Source organism: Geotrypetes seraphini, chromosome 15, assembly GCF_902459505.1.
Source record: "Geotrypetes seraphini chromosome 15, aGeoSer1.1, whole genome shotgun sequence".
Lineage (NCBI taxonomy): Eukaryota > Metazoa > Chordata > Amphibia > Gymnophiona > Dermophiidae > Geotrypetes > Geotrypetes seraphini.
The window spans coordinates 62929620-62951042 of record NC_047098.1 but is presented as its reverse complement, the minus strand read 5'-3'; the positions used below and the strand labels follow the sequence as shown (position 1 = coordinate 62951042).

The window sequence follows — 21423 nt, the reverse complement described above, 5'->3', positions numbered from 1 at the left end:
TATCTGTTTGGCTAATTAGAAAAGCCTGTTTGATGGCTCATATTCTAAAGTAACAGAGCTTGACTAACCTACGGTAATGTGTTCAGTTTCACAAATGACATACAGACTTTTGTTAATATTTCTCTCTGCCTTACACTCTTAGGAGGAGGTGGGGAGAGAAAATCATGCCAAACACGTTCATGCTTCAAAAGATGCATTAGAATTGGTTAAAAAAAAAATTCAGAGAATTCAAAAGTAGCTACTTTACAACTGGGGAGCAGCAGCATGAAAATGTGAAGCAACAGGATTAGCAGATATGCTGAGTCATCTTCTGGTGAATGCTGCTGGTTCTCTTTGACCCTACACTATGGTCATAAATAAACATGGGGACTAGAAAGAAGGCACAACATAGCCCTAAATTGGCCATACAAATCAATGCAAAGTAGATCTAAATAGAAGCAAATAGCAATTTGCTTATGTATCCCTTTAAAAACACATCACTGTTTTTAAAATGTAAAATTTACATTTACATTCATTAAATGGCTAGATCATTATATACCCCAATTAGGACATTTATCCCCAGATTCTTTAAGTCGTCAATCACGCAACAGCGCCTGTTAGAGAATCATGGCAGGGGAACCTCCTGATCAGTTGAGCCGGCAGAACTCCCCGAAACTGCGACTTTGGGGAGTCCTGCCGGCTCAGCTGATTGGGGATTCCCCTGCTGCAATCAGCTGAACCAGCAAGGAGATCCCCATTTCCTCTCCCTCCCTCCAGTCCTCCTCGAAAGAGTCCCCTCCAGCTGTGCCCGATACCCCACACCCCCCCCCCCCGACATCCACTCAGCCATCCCAACATCCCCCCCTCCTACCTTTGTATGAAACATCAGCCTCTTCAAAATGGTGGCCCTTCCTCCTCCCAGTGCATCTTGGGAACATAAGCAATGCCTCCACTGGGTCAGACCTGAGGTCCTTCTTGCCCAGCAGTCCGCTCATGCGGCGGCCCATCAGGTCCAGGACCTGTATAGTGATCCTCTATCTATACTCTTCTATCCCTTTTTTCTTCAGGAATTCATCCAATCCCTTCTTGAACCCCGATACCGTACCCTGTCCTATCACACCCTCTGGAAGCGCATTCCAGGCGTCCACCACCCTTTGGGTGAAGAAGAACTTCCTAGCATTGGCTCTGAATCCGTCCCCTCTTAATTTTTCTGAATGCCCTCTCATTCTTGTAGTTTCTGAAAGTTTGAAGAATCTGACCCTCTCCACTTTCTCTATGCCCTTCATGATCTTGTAAGTCTCTATCATGACCTGATGGGCCGCCGCGTGAGCGGACTGCTGGGCATGATGGACCGCTGGTCTGACCCAGCAGACTCACTGCTTATGTTCTTATCTTTGCATGAATCGCACCTATGAAGGCACTTTAGGCTGCCTAATGCCACTTCTGGTGTTAGCCACAGCTACTTTAGCATTTGGGGGCCTAAAGCACCTTCATAGATGTGATTCCAGCGCCGGCAAGCGCTTTATTTTTACCATTTTTTTTGCTGTTTTAAACGGCATTTCTCAATTAACTTAAGCGCTGGTAGTTTCCCCCTTAAGGTCCCTTTTATAAAGCCGTGGTAGTGATTCCCGCATGGCAAATGCAACAAAATCCATTCAATTTCTATGGGCTTTGTCACACCTGGAATTGCTAGCACAGCTTTATAAAAGGGGCCCTTAGATGAATGCCTTCATTTAACTTAGCATTACCCACTTGATGAGAATTCTACTGAATAAGAATTAATGCCCGTTTTTCTAGACTTGGAATGTTCTACTGAATCATGTGAAATGCTCCATCCACTCATTCACAATCTTGATGATTCTTGAAAACTTGGTTTTATAAACGTATTACTTATAGTATGTGAGCTATTTTTGTCATTTTAGTCTATAATAAATAATTATAATCCGATTTGTATAAGTTTTGCTTTTAATCAATTATGTCATAGGACTCTTTTAATGTATTGTTACTAATAACTGCCCTCCCACTAGGGCTGGAAAACCCTTTATTGAAGTCTCAAATCCAAATTTTGATTTCCGTTATCACACCCCTCCCAGAATTTATGGTAACCTGGCATTGCTCCCGCTCCCCACCCCCCACCCTCGAATGAACAAATCTTTCTTCTCATCTCTTTTCCATGTCATCACACAGGTGCTCAAGGCCTTGCATTGGCTAAACCATAACCTCGAGAGGTCTGGGTCATCATGAGCGGGAGGAGGGGAGAAATGGTTGTTTTGCATACAGAGTGGCAATAGTTTCCATTCCCAGTTAGAACAACTTTGGTGCCTTCCAATGATTTAGAGGAGACCTAAAAATTGAAGTACTTCCAACAGCAGCCCATCCAAATCCAGTTTTTCTAATACCCTGAGATATTAATAGAAATAATGCAGCATTCTAATTCTTGTATACCTTTATATTTTATCATTGTAATTCACGCTGTACTTCTTTAGAAAAGGGCAGAATATAAACGTTGATATTAAATTTTCTTTAGTCAACCAACCATTCAATTGCCAATATGCACTGCTGTTCTAGGAAGAGACAATCTGCAATATGTAGAGTAATCTCTCTGAGGATCAGACCTGAATGCCTGTGCTTGTAAGGCGGTGTTAAGCCAACATCATCGCCAATAAATGTTCTCCTTTTTAAAACGTCCCGCTGGAGCCGCCGTGAATGGTACCTTCGCTTCCTACAATATTAAGAGAGATTAAGTCAACATTTTGTACTGTGAAAGCACCAAAAACATTCACATCATTGAGCTTACTCCAAAAAGACTCATCAGTATTTGGGCAAGTCATGATTTTCAGGTACTCACCTACATTGTAAGCTTTAATTTATAAGTACAATAGTTATAACCAATACACGATGCTGTAGAAATGAGGCTAAGTATTAAGAGCTTGTTGACGGTTTCTGGCTCTCGTTGCGTCTTGTCAGGTAGAAACTGACATTTTAGCCATCATGCTGTGGCTTTTTTCAGAGTACACTGTGAGGTCTGCAGTTTGTGTTTGTAAATAGTTGGTCCACCGACCTGATTGGGATCAGGACAGTCCGTTGATCACCACTTTGAATTTTGGTGGGAAAGTCGGTTGGTCACAAATTTGAATTTTGGTGGGAAAGTCAGTTGGTATTAAGAGTTTTAAAGTTCCATTAGAATAATTACAATAAATGGTTTCTACAAGGGTGAGGAGAGTCCGGTTTACATCACGCCAATCGCCAATAAAATCCACAAACTGTGAATCGCCTTTACGATAGGCCAACAGTATCAAGTCTTATAAGCCATAAACAAATATTATTAGATTCTTGATATATCTCCTCTCTGTGTTACAGTCAAAGCAGTTTATATATATTATATGCAGGTACTTTATCTGTTACTAGAGAGCTCACAATCTAAATTCTATTTCTGGGACAATGGAGGGTTGAGTGACTTGCCCAGTGTCACAAGGAGCCACAGCGAGAACAAAATCAGCCCCTTGCACTATAACTATTAGGTCACTAAAGGTGGGTACAAAATTTCCACCCACGTAAGTGTTCTCATAGAATATTAGCATAAATTGGTATTGGTACGCCCACATGTATCCCAGGTCTATGGCTAGCATAAATGGGTGTACCTAAATGCTGGAGTAATCCATGAAAATGATGCCTAGGACATGGCCAGGCTCCTCCCTAGGAATGCTCTTCTCGCATTTATGTGCTAAGCCATTTGAGCACATCAAAGCAGCATAGCAGAGGGGTGCACTACTACTATTTAAGCATATACTGTAACTGTAAACTTACAGAAATGGCAGCATTCGATAAGTTTAAGCATACAATATAGCGCTTAAATTTAGATAACCCTGTTATAGAATGAGGCTATCATGATTCACACGTTATTGGACTCCAGCTGATTTTAAGTAGGGAATAGACTTAGTAGATAGAGACAGGTTGTTCATCCTCTCCAAGGTAGAGAGAACAAGAGGGCACTCTCTAAAGTTGAAAGGGGACAGATTACGTACAAACGTAAGGAAGTTCTTCTTCACCCAGAGAGTGGTAGAGAACTGGCATGCTCTTCCGGAATCTGTTATAGGGGAAAACACCCTCCAGGGATTCAAGACAAGGTTGGACATGTTCCTGCTGAACCGGAACGAATCTCTGTTAGGGCACTGGTCTTTGACCTGGGGGCCGCTTTGTGAGTGGACTGCTGGGCGCGATGGACCACTAGTCTGACCCAGCAGTGGCAATTCTTATGTTCTCATGTTTAATACGTTTTAATACATTAATAAAGAAAGTAACACATATCAGCACATGGGATGCATCAGAAATAGCTGCAGCTGATCAAGGAGCATGATAGGATAGAAATCTCCTGTACCAGAAGCAGGAACTGGGGGTCCACAATACCAAAAGGTGACTGGAGACTGTGGGACAGACCTTGTCTCTGTAAGGGTGACAATCAATGCCTAGCTTGGTGATCTTTCCTCTACTCATAGATTACAAGAGCCAAAGTTTGACTACATACTTTTGAGTGAGGATTATCAGGAGTTGTGGCTGCCAAGGTCACCAGACATCATTCTTTTTACTGTTGTATTTTGGCCAGTTGGGCTCTGCCATTATCATCTGTAAGCTCCAAAATATTTGGCTGAGAAAACTTCCCTATCGTGCAAGCCTTGCTATTCTTTTGCAATAAGAGCAGCAGCTACTTTGCAAACGATTACAAACATAGAAACATGATGGCAGATAAAATGGCCCATCTAGTCTGCCCGTCCGCAGTAACCGTTATCTCTTTCTCTATCCGAGAGATCCCACATGCCTATCCCAGACCCTTTTGAATTCATACACAGTCTCTGTCTCTACCACCTCTTCTGGGAGACTATAACATGCATCTACCATCCTTTCTGTAAAAAATTATTTCCTTAAATTACTCCTGAGCCTTATCATCTCTTAACTTTATCATATGACCTCTCCATTCCAGAGCTTCCTTTAAAAATGAAAGAGACTCGACTCATGAGTATTTACACCACGTAGGTATTTAAACGTCTCCATCATATCCCACCTTTCCTCCAAAGTATACAGATTGAGATCTTTAAGTCTGTGCCCATACACCTTATGACGAAGACCACACACCATTTTAGTAGCCTTCCTCTGGACCGACTCCATCCTTTTTATATCTTTTTGAAGGTGCGGCCTCCAGAATTGTACACAATATTCTAAATGAGGTCTCACCAGTCATACAGGGACAGCAATACCTCCTTTTTCCTACTGGCCATATCTCTCCCTATACAACTAGCATCCTTCTAGCTTTCGCCGTCACCTTTTCAACCTGTTTGGCCAACTTAAGATCATCACATACAATCACACCCAAGTCCCGCTCTTCTGTCGTGCACATAAGTTCTTCACTTCCTAAACTGTACCATTCCCTCAGGTTTTTACAGCCCAAATGCATGGCCTTGCATTTCTTAGCATTAAATTTTAGCTGCCAAATTTCAGACCATTCTTCAAGCTTCGCCAGGTCTTTCTTCATGTTATTCACACCATCCGGTGTGTCTACTCTATTGCAGATTTTGGTATCATCCGCAAAGAGGCAAATCTTACCTAACAAACCTTCAGCAATATTGTTTAATAAAAATGTTAAAAAGAACAGGCCCAAGAACAGAACCTTGAGGCACACCACTGGTAACATCCCTTTCCTCAGAGCGATCTCCATTGATCACTACCCTCTGTCGCCTTCCACTCAACCAGTTCTTGACCCAGCCCATCACTTTGGGACCCATCCCAAGGGCACTCAGTTTATTTATTAGATGTCTGTGTGGAACACTGTCAAAGGCTTTGCTAAAATCTAAATACACCATATCTAGCGCACATCCTCTGTCCAATTCTCTGGTTACCCAGTCAAAGAAATTGATCAGATTTGTCTGTCAAGACCTACCTCTAGTGAATCCATGTTGCCTCCGGTCCTGTAATCCAGAGGATTCCAGAAACTTGACCATTCTCTATTTTTAAAAGCGTTTTCATTAATTTGCTTACCACAGAAGTCAGACTTACCAGCCTGTAATTCCCTTCTTCCTTTCTTCCATTCTTGTGGAGAGGGACCACATCCACCCTTCGCCAGTCCTCCGGTACCACTCCCGACTCTAGAGACTCGTTGAAAAGGTCAGTCAGCAGAGCTACCAGAACTTCCCTAAGTTCCTTCAGCACCCTTTATTTTAGCTAGCTCCTCACAAGCACAACCCTCTGAAAATCGATCAGGGTCTATTACTCCTTCATCCCTATTCATGTTGTCTTCTGTGGTCCCGCTCACAGCGCTTCAGCCGTGAACACAAAACAGAAATATTTGTTAAGCAATTCGGCCTTTTCTTTATCAGCTTCTACATATTCCTCCCCTTCACCTTTCAGTCTCACAATGCCACTTTTGCACTTCTTCCTATCACTAATATATGTAAAAAAATGTCTCCCCCGTTTTACCGTCAGCAGATTTTTTTCTTCCATTTGCATTTTTGCTTTCCTGACTGCTCGACCAGCTTCTCTTAACTTTTCCAGATATTTTTGCCTGTCTTCCTCTTTCTGCAATCTTTTGTAATTTATGAAAGCTACCCTCTTATTCCTTACCTTCTCAGCTACTACTTTTGAGAACCAAGGCAGCCTTCTTTTCCTCTTACTTTTACTTACTTGCCTCACAAAAAGTTTTGTTCTTCTTACAATCGCTCCTTTCAGTTTTGCCCACCACATTTCCACTCCTTCCAGATATTCCCATCCAGACAACAATTCCTTGATGTAAACCCCCATCTGAACAAAGTTAGTTTTTTTTAAAGTCTAGAACCTTTGCTTTTGAATGTGCCCTCTCTATACCCATCTTAATATTAAACTGTACCATGCAGTGATCACTGGATGCCAGATGATCACCCACTGTAATATCAGAAACATTTTCCCCAGCACTAAGTCCAGTATGACCACATCCCATGTTGGGTTCCATCACCAACTGCTGGAACAGTTCTCTTTGTAGAGAATCCAGAATCTCCCTACTTCTAGAAGACCCCACAATAGGGATACCCCAATCAACATCTGGCATGTTAAAATCACCTATTAGCAAGATTTCCCCTTTTTAAGATATATTCTGAATATCTATTATTAAATCTCTATCTATTTCTTCAGTTTGTGAAGGAGGCCTGTATATCACTCCAATGTAAAAATATTCACCATTCCCTCTTTCCAAATTGATCCACATTGCCTCTTCCTTGCCCTGCAGATCCTGCAATTGTGTGGCTTTAATATGATCTTTAACATATAACGCTACTCCTCTTCCTTTTCTTCCTACCCTGTCTTTCCTGAACAGATTATAGTCCGGTTCCCTGTGAACCATGTCTCTATGAGCACCACTATATCCAACTCCTCTTCTTCCATCACAGCTTCTAGATCCAGAATCTTGTTTCCCATACTTCGAGCATTAGACATTGCCCCCTTTTCCCATCCTTGTAGAGGTATTAAGTGATTTACTTACCTGAGGGCTTATACTCACCTGGGAGCTTTGATCACCCTGCCCCATCACTTCTAGTTTAAAGCCTTCTTCAGTAGATTAGCCAGCCTGCCGTCAAAGACACTTTTTTCCCTTCTTTGATAGATGCACACCATCCCTGCTCAGCAGCTCTTAGAAGATGCACATACACAAACTACTTCTAAGCACAAATGACAGGATAAAGGAATAAATGTGAGAGAGAAGAGCAACCAATTTACAGAACCCCGGTGTGAAGCCCAAAGTATGCATGTTCAAATTCTTAAGTCCCTGGTATGGCGAGTCCATTGTCATTCATTGCTAATTTCGTTCCTGCCACACTCACCAAGAATTGCTAAGAATTCCTTTCATGCCACCATAGTTCGGATTCCCATATTTCATGTAATACTGACTTCTCCTTGCTGCACCAAGCTCCTTTTTGTCATCTGAAAAACAAATTAAGCCATGACTGGTCCACTGTGTAGTTTGGATGTTTTGTCTGTCTGTTTTTGCTGTGGTGTTTTATTCACGTTGTAAACCAGGGGTGTCCAACCTTTTGGCTTCCCTGGGCTGCATTGGCTGAAAATTTTTTTTCTGAGGCCACGCAAACGCTGTAGCAAGACAGAGGAGGGAGCCGTCAAGACAGTAAACACCTGGGGGCAGCAGAAGAAAACACTGCATTGCCCTCGACCGGGGCCACACAAAATACTTCACAGGGCTGCAGGTTGGACAACCCTGTTATAAACCATAGTTTTATTGGTTTTATTTCATTTTGCATTATAAAGGTTCTGAAATTTTTCTTAGACAGTAACACAAGGAGAAATTAGGTTCTTACCTGTTAATTTTCTCTCTTTTAGTCTCTCCAGACCGGCACAGTTCACTGATGGGACGTACCAAAGCAGTATCCATCATGGGTGGGACCCCCGAAGGGCCACAACAACAACACGCTCACCGAACACCGCGTCCCATCTGTAAACTGTGCTGGTCTGGAATGATGCTGAAAAAGTTGTCTTTAGCCTTACTGTCTAATCGTGCTAGATTTCCTATTAATCACATATTGTCTTTCACAAACCCATGCCTCACAGAAGAGTTTGAACAGAGCGTGCCAAAACATAACGTATGGATACCTTTGTATAACTCACCCCCTCTTTTACTGAGGCGCGTCAGCCGATTTAGCACGTGCTAAATTCTAACGCGTCCATAGAATATAATGGGATGCGTTAGCATTTAGCACGCACACCTTAGTAAAAGGACCCCTCAATGAGGTGCCTTTTTTATTTCACTGTTTTCAAGTTTTTGTTGTTGCAAAGTACATTCCTTTCTAAATCAGGTCTCGTTATATTTTTCAACATTATGGCTGTTAAGCTGTTTCAAATAAGGGTCTATAGTCTTAAGTGAATTTTACCCCTTTATTTATTTTTACGGTTATTATTTATTAGTTTCAGATAAGGCATTTTCTTTTACCCTTAGTTTATTTATATGTGTGTCTCTAATGAGGTTGGCCAATAGCTTCATCTAAAGCAGGGGTGTCAAAGTCCCTCCTCGAGGGCCATAATCCAGTCGGGTTTTCAGGATTTCCCCAATGAATATGCATGAGATCTATTTGCATGCACTGCTTTCATTGTATGCTAATAGGTCTCATGCATATTCATTGGGGAAATCCTGAAAACCCGACTGGATTATGGCCCTCAAGGAGGGACTTTGACATCCCTGATCTAAAGCCAATCCTATTGACATCATAGCACACCATCTGGTAAGAATTTAATATGATTTATTTAAAATCCAGCTGATTGCTACATTCCAGATAGTAAGGTCTTATCATTCGTCTGCTAATGCTATTTTACCCATTTCAGTTTTTAACTAATTCATTCTAGACGTTGTTCAATTTTATTTTTCCGCTCATCTGCTAATGCTATTTTAACAATGGCTTTGTGTAAGCATATATTACATTACATTAGTGATTTCTATTCCGCCATTACCTTGCAGTTCAAGGCAGATTACGTAAGAATTGTCATGAAATTAGGTAATACACAATGGATAATTTGAATATTTTAGATTTGATAAGGAGTAGGTAGTATAGTAGGTGAAGCTTGGGACGGATCTGGTCGTGTTAAATAGGTTTTATGTATTTTTTGAAGAGTAGGGTTTTTGTTTCTTTTTTGAAGGTTTTGTAATCTGTGGCCGAAGACAGCAGATTGGCGAGTTGTTTTAATTTTGTCTAAGCAAACAATTTGTTCTCATTTCAATCAAATAACACATTGGTTGTGTCACAAGTTCTATTGTATAGCAGGCTTTGTACAACAATTGATAAGTGATTGAAATGAATCATCCCTTTGATGGATCCTCCCACATGGCTTCTCTATCCGTCTTTTATTGCTTTTCATTGATCACATTGGTTTTAGTTTTTCTTTCTTAGTATGCGGTATCATCATTTCACTGATCATATTTAGGCACATAACTAGGTGAATAATTACTTATTCACTATTTTAAGCACATCATCCATTCATCATTTACTCACTTCACACATCATTCATTATATCTTTAAATTCATTTAACATTCACCAATCAGAGCATTCATGTGATTTTCTCAAACACACTTTTCATCATATAATCAATTATCACATTTTTTATTTGCTTTATTTATTTATTTTTCTCCTCAGGAACCCAAGGAAGGCTTAAAACGTCGAAACACAGACCATGTTCGCCATGTGCTATTTTCAAGTGCAACTGGAACTTTAAAATTCTCAAAATATATTCTGTATTGTTGTTTTTACATTTGGACATTTGCTCTCAATAAAATATTTTTTTAACCAATGGTTCTTGTGACATCCAGAGACTATTGTTCCTCTTTGCTTTGTTTTGGCCTTTATCTGATGACATTTACTGCGTAACAAAATTTATAATGGAATTAGCTAGTTAGCAATCTGGTACACCGTCATGCAGAGGAACTAGATTCAATTCCTGAGTTAGGACTTCGGCTCTTTGGGTTGAATTGATTTGGGAAGGCTTAGAGGCAATGTTCACAACCTCCTTTTTCAGGAAGTGTGAGGGGGAAGAGGAGGAGGAGCTACAATCATAATAGTGAACCTCATAGCTGAATTAGGAATCATGACTGCAGGGTTCAGGGAGCTGTGGTACATGACCTCCCAACTGAGAACTCATCTCACTGCCTAGAGACTAAGGGCTAGATTCACTAAAGATAGCAACTCAATCGCTGTTGGACAATTTTCCAACAGTGATTGATTCACTATCAAGTTTGCATTCAAATGATTTGTACGGAAACCCACTGACTCAGTCACTCAGTGAGTGATTGACACAATGCAAAGGTCTAACAGTAGTAATAGACCTCCCCCCCGAAGAAAAAGGCAGGAGGTATGCCCACTCCCTAATGCCATCAGATGCCCCCCTCCAGGCCCCTGTGCCCTGCAGTTGGGAGCAGGAAGTACTGAAAACACATCCTGCTCCTCCCGCGATGGCATTAGGCTCCCGCGACTGGGCATTAGGCTCCTCCCCAGTGCATCATGTGATGCACGGGGAAGGGCCTAAGGCCCTGATTGGCTCAGATACCTCGGGCTCCTCCCTTGAGGCCAATCAGGAACTTCCTAAGGTTTCTTCCTTGACAACACTGGGCCTTAGGCCCCTCCCCAATGCCTAATGTGATGCACAGGGAGGGGCCTAAGGCACTGATTGGCTTAGACACCACAGGCCCCTCCCATGGGCAGGGCCTGAGGCGTCTGAGCCGATCAGAGACTTCCTTAGGAAGTCTACAACAATAGGGTTTTAGGATCAGTAAAACCCAATGCTAAATAGCCAAGCAATGTATGTGAGTCAATCGCTTGACTATTTTGCATGGGGTTTTACTAATCTGCATAGCAGGATCATAAAATGGGCGATCGAGGGGAAAATCATGCGGTGGGCCGTTTAATCAGGTTGGTTAGCAGCGATCCCTGACTTTAGTGAATCTAGCCCTAAGTGACCTGGAAGTGGAGATGAAACAGGGAAAATAATCCCCTGGTGAGCTGAAGTTCAAAATGGCCTGATCCTAGAAGCACAAAAGAGAAGGAGAGAAATATAATTTGTCACGCCACCGATACAAACCCCTCCTCCCCCCCCAAAACAAACAAACAAAAAACACCCAGACTTTCATTGCCTGGAACCTGTTTTGTTTCTGTTTGAGTTTATGAACTGTTTTAAAGATTCTTGTAATTAAAGCAACTCGCGACCTTAGAATTACAGGGTTCTAAGTGACAATTTTCAGTATTTTTAACTCCGATGACTTCCGGGCTCTATCTGACATGTAGATGTTACAGCACTCACGAGGATTTATTACAACTTAACCGCTCCTTCATTTCATAAGAAATTACATGGTAAATCCACACATGTCACTGAACACCGAATTGCCCCATAAACCTCCACTTCAAATTCCTGAGAATGACTTTCGGTACAGTTAGAGCCCTGTAATTCTAAGGTTGCGAACTGCCACTAATGGACATGACAATTTTTATTAAACAGCAATGCAGGTCAGCTGCTTACCTTTAGTAGCAAATCTCATGTAAAGTTTATTGCCTTTAGCCACTCTGAGACAGGGACGTGGGTCATTACGTAACAGAGATTCTTCCTCAGCTTGGGACAAGGTATCCAGCTTTAAAAAGGAACAGATTTTAGATAGAACCCATCACTCTCTGGTGTGTAGACAAAATATTTTGCAGAACTGCACAAAATTTCAGCTACCAGTTGGTAATCAACAGTATTGTTTGAAACCACAAATGCTCAAAGAAAACTATATGTTGGCTCCTTTATTACTTGGTTACTGCTTTGACATCCTCACACATTCTAGAGCCCAGAATTCTTTCAGACATATAGGCTGGTAGTTTAAAAGGGAGGGGAAGGGACTTGTATACTGAATTTCTGTAGTTTCACATTCAAAGCTGTTTATATATATCTGCAGGTACTTTTTTTGTACCTGGGGCAACGGAGGATTAAGGGCCAGATTCTCAAAACAAAATCTGCCTTTTAACATGCTCGCTAAATAGGTTCCAGCTGATTTAGTGACCACGTATTTTAGCTGCGGATTATCAAAACAGCTTACTGAGGTCTTTTGTGAGCCTTCTAGCAGTCACCGACAATGCTTTGCAAATGGGCTCTTCAATATTTAAACGAGCACTCCGTGGATTCTTAAAAATCACCGAGCCATTCTCCAAAAGTGGCATTGGCTTTTGGCGACAAAAATCAGCGACTGGCCCAGGGGTGCCAGTATAGTGCCAACACTGTTAAAAACACATTTCTGGAGTGCGTTTTGAAATGCAATTTAAAAATTTAAAAAGAAAAATCCTAAATTAAAGTTCAGCAGGAGAGATGCCCTCTTTCTCATTTTGCATCGCCGACAACCAACCCCCCCCCCCCCTAGGCAGCGGGAGAGATGCCCTATTTCTTCTGCTGCCAATTGACACCACACCCCCCCCCAGTAGCAGGAGAGATGTCCAATCTCTCCCACTGCTGACACACACTCCTGGCAGCATGAAAGATGTCCATGCTCTCCCACCGCCACACAACCCCCCTCCCTCAGTGCCTCCGATGATCTCTACCCTCTCCCCCTTACCTTACTTTAGATGGTTGACTGGAAGGATGCTGGCCTGCCTCTTCAAAATGGAGGGCCTTCCCTTCGCCGGTGCATCCGGGGAGGGTTTTGAGGCTCTGATTGGCCCAGGTTGTTTAAGGCCGCTCCTATGAAAGGGACCTTATGTGTCTGGGCCAATCAGAGTCTCAGGCCCCTCCCCGGTGTGTACCAGGATGTACCAGGGAGGGGAAGGCCTGCCATGTAGGCATCCCTCCGGCAAGCCATCTAAAGGTAAGAGGGTGGGGATCACTGGAAGCACCGGGGGGAAGGGGGTGGTGGTGTTGTGTAGTAGCAGAAGAGAGTGGATATCTCGCCTGCTGCAGGAGGGGTGGTGTCGGGAGAAATTGGGCATCTTTCCCACTGCAAGGAGGGGGTGTTGGTCGGTGGCGGGAGAACTTGGGCTTCTCTCCCGCTGCTGGGGGGGTGGGGAGTGTTGGTTAGTGGTGCTGTGTTGATTGGTGGCGGGAGAGATTGGGCATCTCTCCCACTTTTGGGGGGGCATTTATTCTGCGCATATGCCCATCACCACCACCAGCGATGGGCACATGCAAATTTAACGTGTCTTCACTACTCTCCGCCAACCTCATTTGCATGAGCTCATTTGAAGAATGACTCGCTTTTTTTTAAATCGCTACATCCACGTGGGATCTCTACGTGGGTCGAGCAGCACTCTGACTTAATGGGGTGGGACAATAGAGTGGCAGACTTGATGGGCTATAGCCCTTTTCTGCCGTTATCTTTCTATGTTTCTATAATGCATGTCGGATTTTTACGTGGTTTTTTTGTTTTTTAGAATCTAGGCCTAAGCGACTTGCCCAGAAGCAGTGCTGGGATCGATTCCACAACTTCAGGGTGCTGAGGAATCACGCCAAAGAAAGCTATTATGTTTTTTTTGCTCATCAATTCTTTTTTAAATTAGCTTTTAAGGATTACAAGTTCTCAGGTCAACGCTTTATTCATTTCATGCTTCCTTTCTCACTCTTCCCTCTTCATCTTGCATTTGTTTAGATGCTACAAGAGATTGTGCCTTGAATTACCTTAGCCCATCTTTATGAACTCCACCTCCCACCCCTTGGGGACATCCAAGTCAAATCGTCTTTAAATCACAGTTAAAGTCTGGCTTTTTCAAATGGCCTTCAGCTAGGCCATTCACCACCTGATCCCCAGGCCTTCAGAGCAGCTTTCTGTTCCTCCTTCTCCTCTGATAAACCAGTCTATCACCGCCCTCCCATTCCTCTTTACTTTCCCACTCTTTCTTTTAAGATAACAGTCCTCTCTCTGCCCCCCAACCCTTGATTTTTATTACAAACCATCTTGCTATGCAATATACAAATATATAGAAAAAAGAAAAGGGCTTCTTTATCTTGTAGTCATCCTACCCAAACCAAAATGTAATATAGAACAATATCAAGATTATAGGAAGTCCTATGATCTGATTACCCTTGGTTATGATATGCCTGTCTCTTACCCAAAGTATACTGGTTGTTTAGAAGAAAAAAGATTAAAAGACCCAAAGAAGAAGAGACATTTATCATATATTAACTTTTAAGGAAACATACATCATCGAGGATAGAAATGCTTGAGCTAGCCTGTGATAGGCATTTTAAGACTCTCTAGGCATTTTTTTTTTAAACATCCATGACATATCCTATTTATTCTATAATGCAATATACAAATAGCAGTACATCAAGCTGATGGAAATAAACACTACAAAATAGTATAACTACAAGCAAGATAAGAGGACTATTCAAAAAATATTAGACCTTATTCATAAAAAATACTCGTATTCAGATACAACAATCTTAGACTAATCTCCTTCAAAATAGTCCCCTTGGGCTGCCACACACTTCTTCCAACGGTTCTGCCACTGTCGGAAGCAGCTCCGGAACGCCTCTTTTGAGATTGCTCGCAACTGGTCCGTCGCATTCTGCATGGTGTCTTCTCTTGACTGAAATCTGGTCCCTTTTAGGGGCATTTTTAGCTTGGGGAAAAGCTAGAAGCCACACGGAGCCATGTCGGGAGAGTAGGAAGCCTGAGGAATCACAGGTGTGTTGTGTTTGACAAGGAAACGCCATATCAAATATGAAGAATGGACAGGTGCGTTATCGTGATGGAGTTGCCAGTTGCCCACAGGTCTGGCCGTTTGCATCTCACAGCCTTACAAAGGCGACACAGAACCTCTTGGTAGTACCGCTTGGTGATTTGATGATCCTGCATCCCCAGGGTCCTCACTTGGTCAATGACGATCTCATTTCTGGATGTTGAGGGCCTACCAGAACGTGCTTCACTCTCCACTGATGTGTGGCCATCTCTGAAGTGGTTGTACCACTCCTATATCTGTGTGATATCCATTGCTTCGTCCCCGAAGACCTGTTGAATCTTGCGGATCGTTTCCACTTGGGAATCACCAAGCTTTACACAAAATTTAATGCAGCAGATTGTTCAACTTTTTCTGTCATTTTGTAAAACATGAAAATCGGACAGCGCTCACTTACACTTCCTCACTCATCGGCGGTCTGCTGGCGACTGATAGTTTCTGTAGGCGGGAAAAAATTCAAGCATGCGCATTAGGGTCGCCTTCATACGTGCACCAAACCACGCCACCCTAGCTTTGTTTACGCAAGAAAAATTAAGGTCTGATACTTTTTGAACAGCCCTCGTATACTGCAGGTAGCAAAGAGAGCATGAAAAGATGGCTTTTGTGCCGTTCTAAACCAGCAGTCATCTACTACTACTATTAATTATTACTATAGTGCTACCAGACGGTACTGTACAGTCACAAAGAAGAAAGTCCATGCTCGAAAGAGCTTACAATCTAAACAGAGAAGACAAACAGGATGTCATGGATACAGTTAAGGGGAATGGTTAATCTGCTGGCTGCGTTGGTGGGTAGTGGGAAGTAGGGTTACGGATTGAGGGTCTCCAACCTTTTTCAAGTAAAGGGCCACGGTATGAATACAAGAACGCTCAGAGGGCCACCAAAAGATTTCAAGCTTACACATACTAATTTTGTAAGGTGTTTGGACTGGGCATTAAACATTAACAATTGATACTAATATTGATTCTACAACACTTCAAGGATATGGATATATTTTAAGAACTCACTTTATTTTGGATTGTCAACAGTAGCAAATTTCATAAATAAGACACCTAAGTAACACACAAAAGATTGTTTGCAGTTACTATACTGTATCAAGAGGGCAAAATTGAAATTAACACATTTACAGGATTTGAAGAACCTTTCAGCCTTGAGGGCCTTATTGGAGAACTTCAGAGGCCACAAGTGGGCCTGGGACCACATGTTATGAGACCACTGCTCTTAACTGATGCTTAAAGTGAAATAATACATCAAGAGGAAATGAAGAAAAGGCACACAAGTCAAAATATTTGCCACACCGTCTCTCATTAGTATTATTACACAGTTACAACTAGAATGGAAAACTCTTAAAATGACTGATCCGGCTGTAGTTCTTGCCTATTTACACTATAAACTTATTCAATCTGGTTTGAAGCTCTCTGCTCATTTCACTTATTACATAAATCTAGATACATTAGATAAAATGATAATGTCTTCTTATGCCTTTAGGTGTGCACTATTTATTATTGGGCTTGTTCCAGTTTGTGTGTGTGTGTGCATGCTGTTGCATTACTTATAGCACTTACAACTGCAACCTATATTATGTATGCAGGCAACGTGTATTACATATGCATGCTAATACTGCTTGCCCCAAGTGACACTAGTCCATTAGGACAGTGTTTCTCAACTTCTTCAAGCCAAGTACCCACTAAGCCTAACAAATACCAAGCGAGTGCTCTGCCCAAGCTCCGCCCTGGACCTGCTCAAGCTCCACCCCTGACCCCAACCCCATAATAATAGTACTAATTGTTAACACAATTTCTTCCATCCATTTTTTATTTACACACAATATAATCTTATTAATACATAATAGTAACCACAAAATTTAAAAAACACAACGCACTATATGCAGAGAAAATGTTAATTATAATTTATATTCTGGGTTGTTGTTTTTTTTAAAGAGGTCAAGGTAGATGACTTTAAAATATGCAATCAGTAACAACTACAGAAAAACAGACAAATATAGAGCAAAATATACACAGCAAAACTGACATTTTGATCATTAAATGGAAAATAAAATTATTTTACCTACCTTTGTTGTCTGGTGATTTCATGAGTCTCTGGTTGCATTTCCTTCTGACTGTGAATCCAATATTTCTTTCTTTCTGCCTCCTGTACACTTCCTCTTCTCTGGACCCCATTCCCTTCCCCAACCAACATCTGTCTCTATCTCTCCATGAATTCAACTTTTCTTCCTCTCTCTTCCACCCCTATTGGCAATATGTCTCCCTCTCTCTCTCTCTCTGTCCATCTGCCTTAAGAGATCCAGGCATCTCTCCCACCCCCTCTACTGCTACATCCAACATTTCCCCCGGATCATGTGCAGCATTTTTCACCACATGCCCATTTCTCCTTCTATCAGCCCTCTACAGCACAATGTCACATTTCTCCTTCCATCACTATATCCAACATTCCTCCTCCTTGCATCCCCTTCAATCTGTCCCTCTGTTCCCCCTCTGTCCTCTCATCCTTCTCTCCCCATGCATTTCTACCTCTCTCCTCTCTCTCTATGCCCAATTTTTCTTTCTTCCTTTCCCTCTCATTCACACACTGATGCCTAACAATTCTCCCTTTCTATTCCTTCCTTTCTGTCCCAAGTTAGTGCCCCTTCCCTTCCTTCTGTGTTGAGTTCGTGCCCCCTCCCACTCCCTGCCTTCCAAAGTTAGGATACACGGCAGGGATCCCTGCCTGCCCCGCCCACACACCCCTCTCCCGAAGCCGACCCATCCACAGAAGCTGATCCCTGCCTGCCTCACCCGCCTGCACCCCTCCTCCCAAAGCCAACCCATCCACCGTATCCGATCCCTGCCTGCCCCATCCACACCCCCCTCCTGAAGCTGACCAGACACTCCCACAGAAGCCAACCCTGCCTGCCTCACCTGCACCCTCCCCCATCTCCCAAAGCCGACCCGATCCATCCACAGAAGCCGATCCCTGCCTGCCTCATCCGCCCGCAACCCGCCCCCCCAACACTGACCCTGTTACTTTGTTGGAGCCGGAATCACTCCATCCTCCCCCAGCAGCAACTCCGTGAAGGGACAGCGTGTGCAGCGAATCACACGCTGCATGTGGCTGGCCCACAAGTAGATGTGGTTGGGGGAAGGGGGAGAGGAGACAGAGAATGGTCACGCTTACAGTTGGATGGGGGGGAGGAGGCGTTTTAGTTTCATCCGAAAATATACTGTACTAGCATTTTTGGCTAGTTGAGCCATGCCAAATCCAGATTTCAGGCCGATGCTGGCACAGAAGCTGAAACCAAAATACGATGGCATCTAGACCCAATATGCCATTTACTTTCTACACTGCAGCTGCTTTGGGCCAGCTGGCGAAGCTCCTCGGCTTGCTCCTGTGGAAAAGAATCAGCCAAAGATAATGTATTGTGAGTCAAGACCTCAAATACATGCTCGTTTAGAGCTGGTAGAACTGGATGTGGGTAATGAGCAGAAGCCTGAAAAAATTTCTCCAAAACAAGTTCAAGGTACTGGCCTCTCTGCTTGGACAAGACGAGGCATAAGCCTAGTACTCTTAGCTGTGAGCGGATTCTACCATCAGTGTGGTGGGGAAGCTGGATTCTGTCAAACCCGGGAGTCTTCTGGATATGATACTGAGTATCCCTGTTCTTTGGTGTGACATAAGCACACTCAAGAAATGGGCCGCGGCATGGCAAATGAGGTTTAACGTGGATAAGTGTAAGGTGATGTATGTCGGTAACAAAAATCTTATACACGCCTACAGGATGTCCGGTGCGGTACTTGGAGAGACCTCCCAGGAAACAGACTTGGGACTACTGGTCGACAAGTCAATGAAGCTGTCCGCGCAATGTGCGGCGGCGGCGAAAAGGGCGAACAGAATGCTAGGAATGATTAAGAAGAGGATCACGAACAGATCGGAGAAGGTTATCATGCCGCTGTACCAGGCCAAGGTACGCCCTCACCTGGAGTACTGCGTCCAGCACTGGTCGCCGTACATGAAAAGGAGATGGTACTACTCGAAAGGGTCCAGAGAAGAGTGACTAAAATGATTAAGGGGCTGGAGGAGTTGCCATAGAGAGAGATTAGAGAAACTGGGCCTCTGCTCCCTTGAAAAGGAGACAGAGGGGACATGATTGAAACATTCAAGATAATGAAGGGAATAGACTTAGTAGATAAAGACAGGTTGTTCACCCTCTCCAAGGTAGAGAGAACGAGAGGACGCTTTAAAGTTAAAAGGGGATAGATTCCGTACAAACGTAAGGAAGATCTTCTTCACCCAGAGAGTGGTGGAAAGCTGGAATGCTCTTCTGGAGGCTGTTATAGGGGAAAACACCCTCCAGGGATTCAAGACAAATTTAGACAAGTTCCTGCTAAACCGGAACATATGCAGGTAGGGCTAGATTCAGTTAGGGCACTGGTCTTTGACCTAGGGGACGCTGCGTGAGCAGACTGCTGGGCACGATGGACCGCTGGTCTGACCCAGCAGCGGGATCTCTTAATTCTTCGTCAGTGTGTCTTTTAAGGATAGGGTGCAATGGTTCTATTACCCCTTCCTTAGAAGGAGATTCATAGCCCAAGACTTAAGAACATAAGAAACGCCTTCATCGGATCAGACCGAGGTCCATCTAGTCCGGTGCTCCGCATCTTTTCCCTAGGCTCCTCCTTTGTTTCCAACTTAAACGGGATGACCAAAGCCATCTCCCCCACAAAACCAGTAAAGAAGAGAGAGACTGATAAGGACAGGTCAGATGGGATGCTATATGGACTAATGTGGATCGTCATCTAAGTCCCAAGAGCGGTTCCATTCGTAGTCCTCCTCCAAGTCAGAGTGAGTGAGAGGGACTCGGCCTGCCTCAGAATTATGGAACGATGTCTTTGCTTCCAAGTCTTCTGGGTTCTGATCTGCATTTGGGAACAGAGAGAACAGCCATTAGGGTCATGGTCAGGTTCAAGACACCCGATGCACTAATTGTACAGTCTGTTACCAAGATGACCCAATTACATTGGGTACATCTCTTAAAGCCACTGGGGGTTTTCTTGGACATCACAAAAAGAACTGCATCAAAATTAAATTTCTCAGTGGTGAGCTGAAAAAGGAGTACGCTCAATTTGAGGACAAGGCTCCAGCCCAAAAAGAGGCTTAGTATGATGAAACTGAACGGAAATTTAAAAGTGATGAAAAACTCGAAAAAATAAGGGGATACTTTAAAAAAAAAACCAAGGGGATACTTTTAAAAATGGAAAAAGGTAAAATCAAAAATAAATGAGGCAGCAAACCCGAAAAGAAGGAACCACTTTACATGAGATGACGATAAATGTAAAGAACGCATCTGTTTTGCTCTGCGAATAAAGACAGACTGAGGGACTGTTCGTGTATCAGGCGGGAATGCACCCACATATGGTACAGCTAGAAACTTTTACATTTTAATAAGCTAGCAAGCACCCTGCCTGGGTTCACAATTATGTCACTTGTCCTCTGAAAATAAGACTGATCTCATAAATAAGGAGGATTGATCAAGTCTTACCTCAACATGCATTGCATGGGCCCTAGGTCTACCCTGGGAACTTCTCTTTTCAATGAATGCTAAACCTCCAGAGATCACACCCACCCACTTGACACCTGCTCGCCTGCCTACTCCCAAGTCAGATCAATGCACTGGCTGACACAATGAACAGTCATGTCTTACCTGCAATGTCATCTCCCTTTATTTCCAGAAGTACTGTAAGCAAATGGAGGGAAAGAGAGGGACTGTGATCACTTCAGACCTCATGATCAAGTCCCAATCTGACATAACGTTGTAGGAGACCAAGAGGCAGTTTGGGAAGAGGCTGCAGTGAACGCTTTGCTCCCCTTCTTTCTCTTGCAAAAACTTTGAAAACTGCTGAAGCCAGATAAACACCAAGGAGATGAAGGTAACATCAGCCTCCTTTAAATTGGCATGAAATCAGCTCCGAGTAATTTTCTCTGGCTCCACCTGCTGACAGAGTGACATGGACTGATCTGGTATGGACAATAAGGAGAAATAACCTTAAAAAAAAAGTTAGCAGGATGCTCCATGAGATACTGACTCATAGTCTTGCAATCTATTTCTTAATACACAAACTACTCTCTTTTCATACCGTGCTCTCTCTTTTCCTCTCAACCTCATTATCGCTTGGATTCTCTTCTTCCACCTCGCCTTCCTCCGTCTCATCACCAGAACTATCTTCCTGTCTGTCTAAAAAG

General features: G+C 43.1%; 1 protein-coding gene across 1 annotated transcript in view; it reads right to left on the bottom strand.

Moving 5' to 3' along the window:
- NCBP3 (nuclear cap binding subunit 3) overlaps positions 1–21423 on the bottom strand; it is a 62519-nt gene that overhangs the window by 18298 nt on the left and 22798 nt on the right. Inside the window, exons 6-9 of the mRNA XM_033922844.1 lie at positions 21318–21415; positions 12005–12113; positions 7818–7917; positions 2595–2701 (exon numbers count right to left, since the gene is read on the bottom strand). Of these exons, the coding sequence (XP_033778735.1) occupies positions 2595–2701; positions 7818–7917; positions 12005–12113; positions 21318–21415 (414 nt within the window). The remainder of the gene's footprint in view (positions 1–2594; positions 2702–7817; positions 7918–12004; positions 12114–21317; positions 21416–21423) is intronic.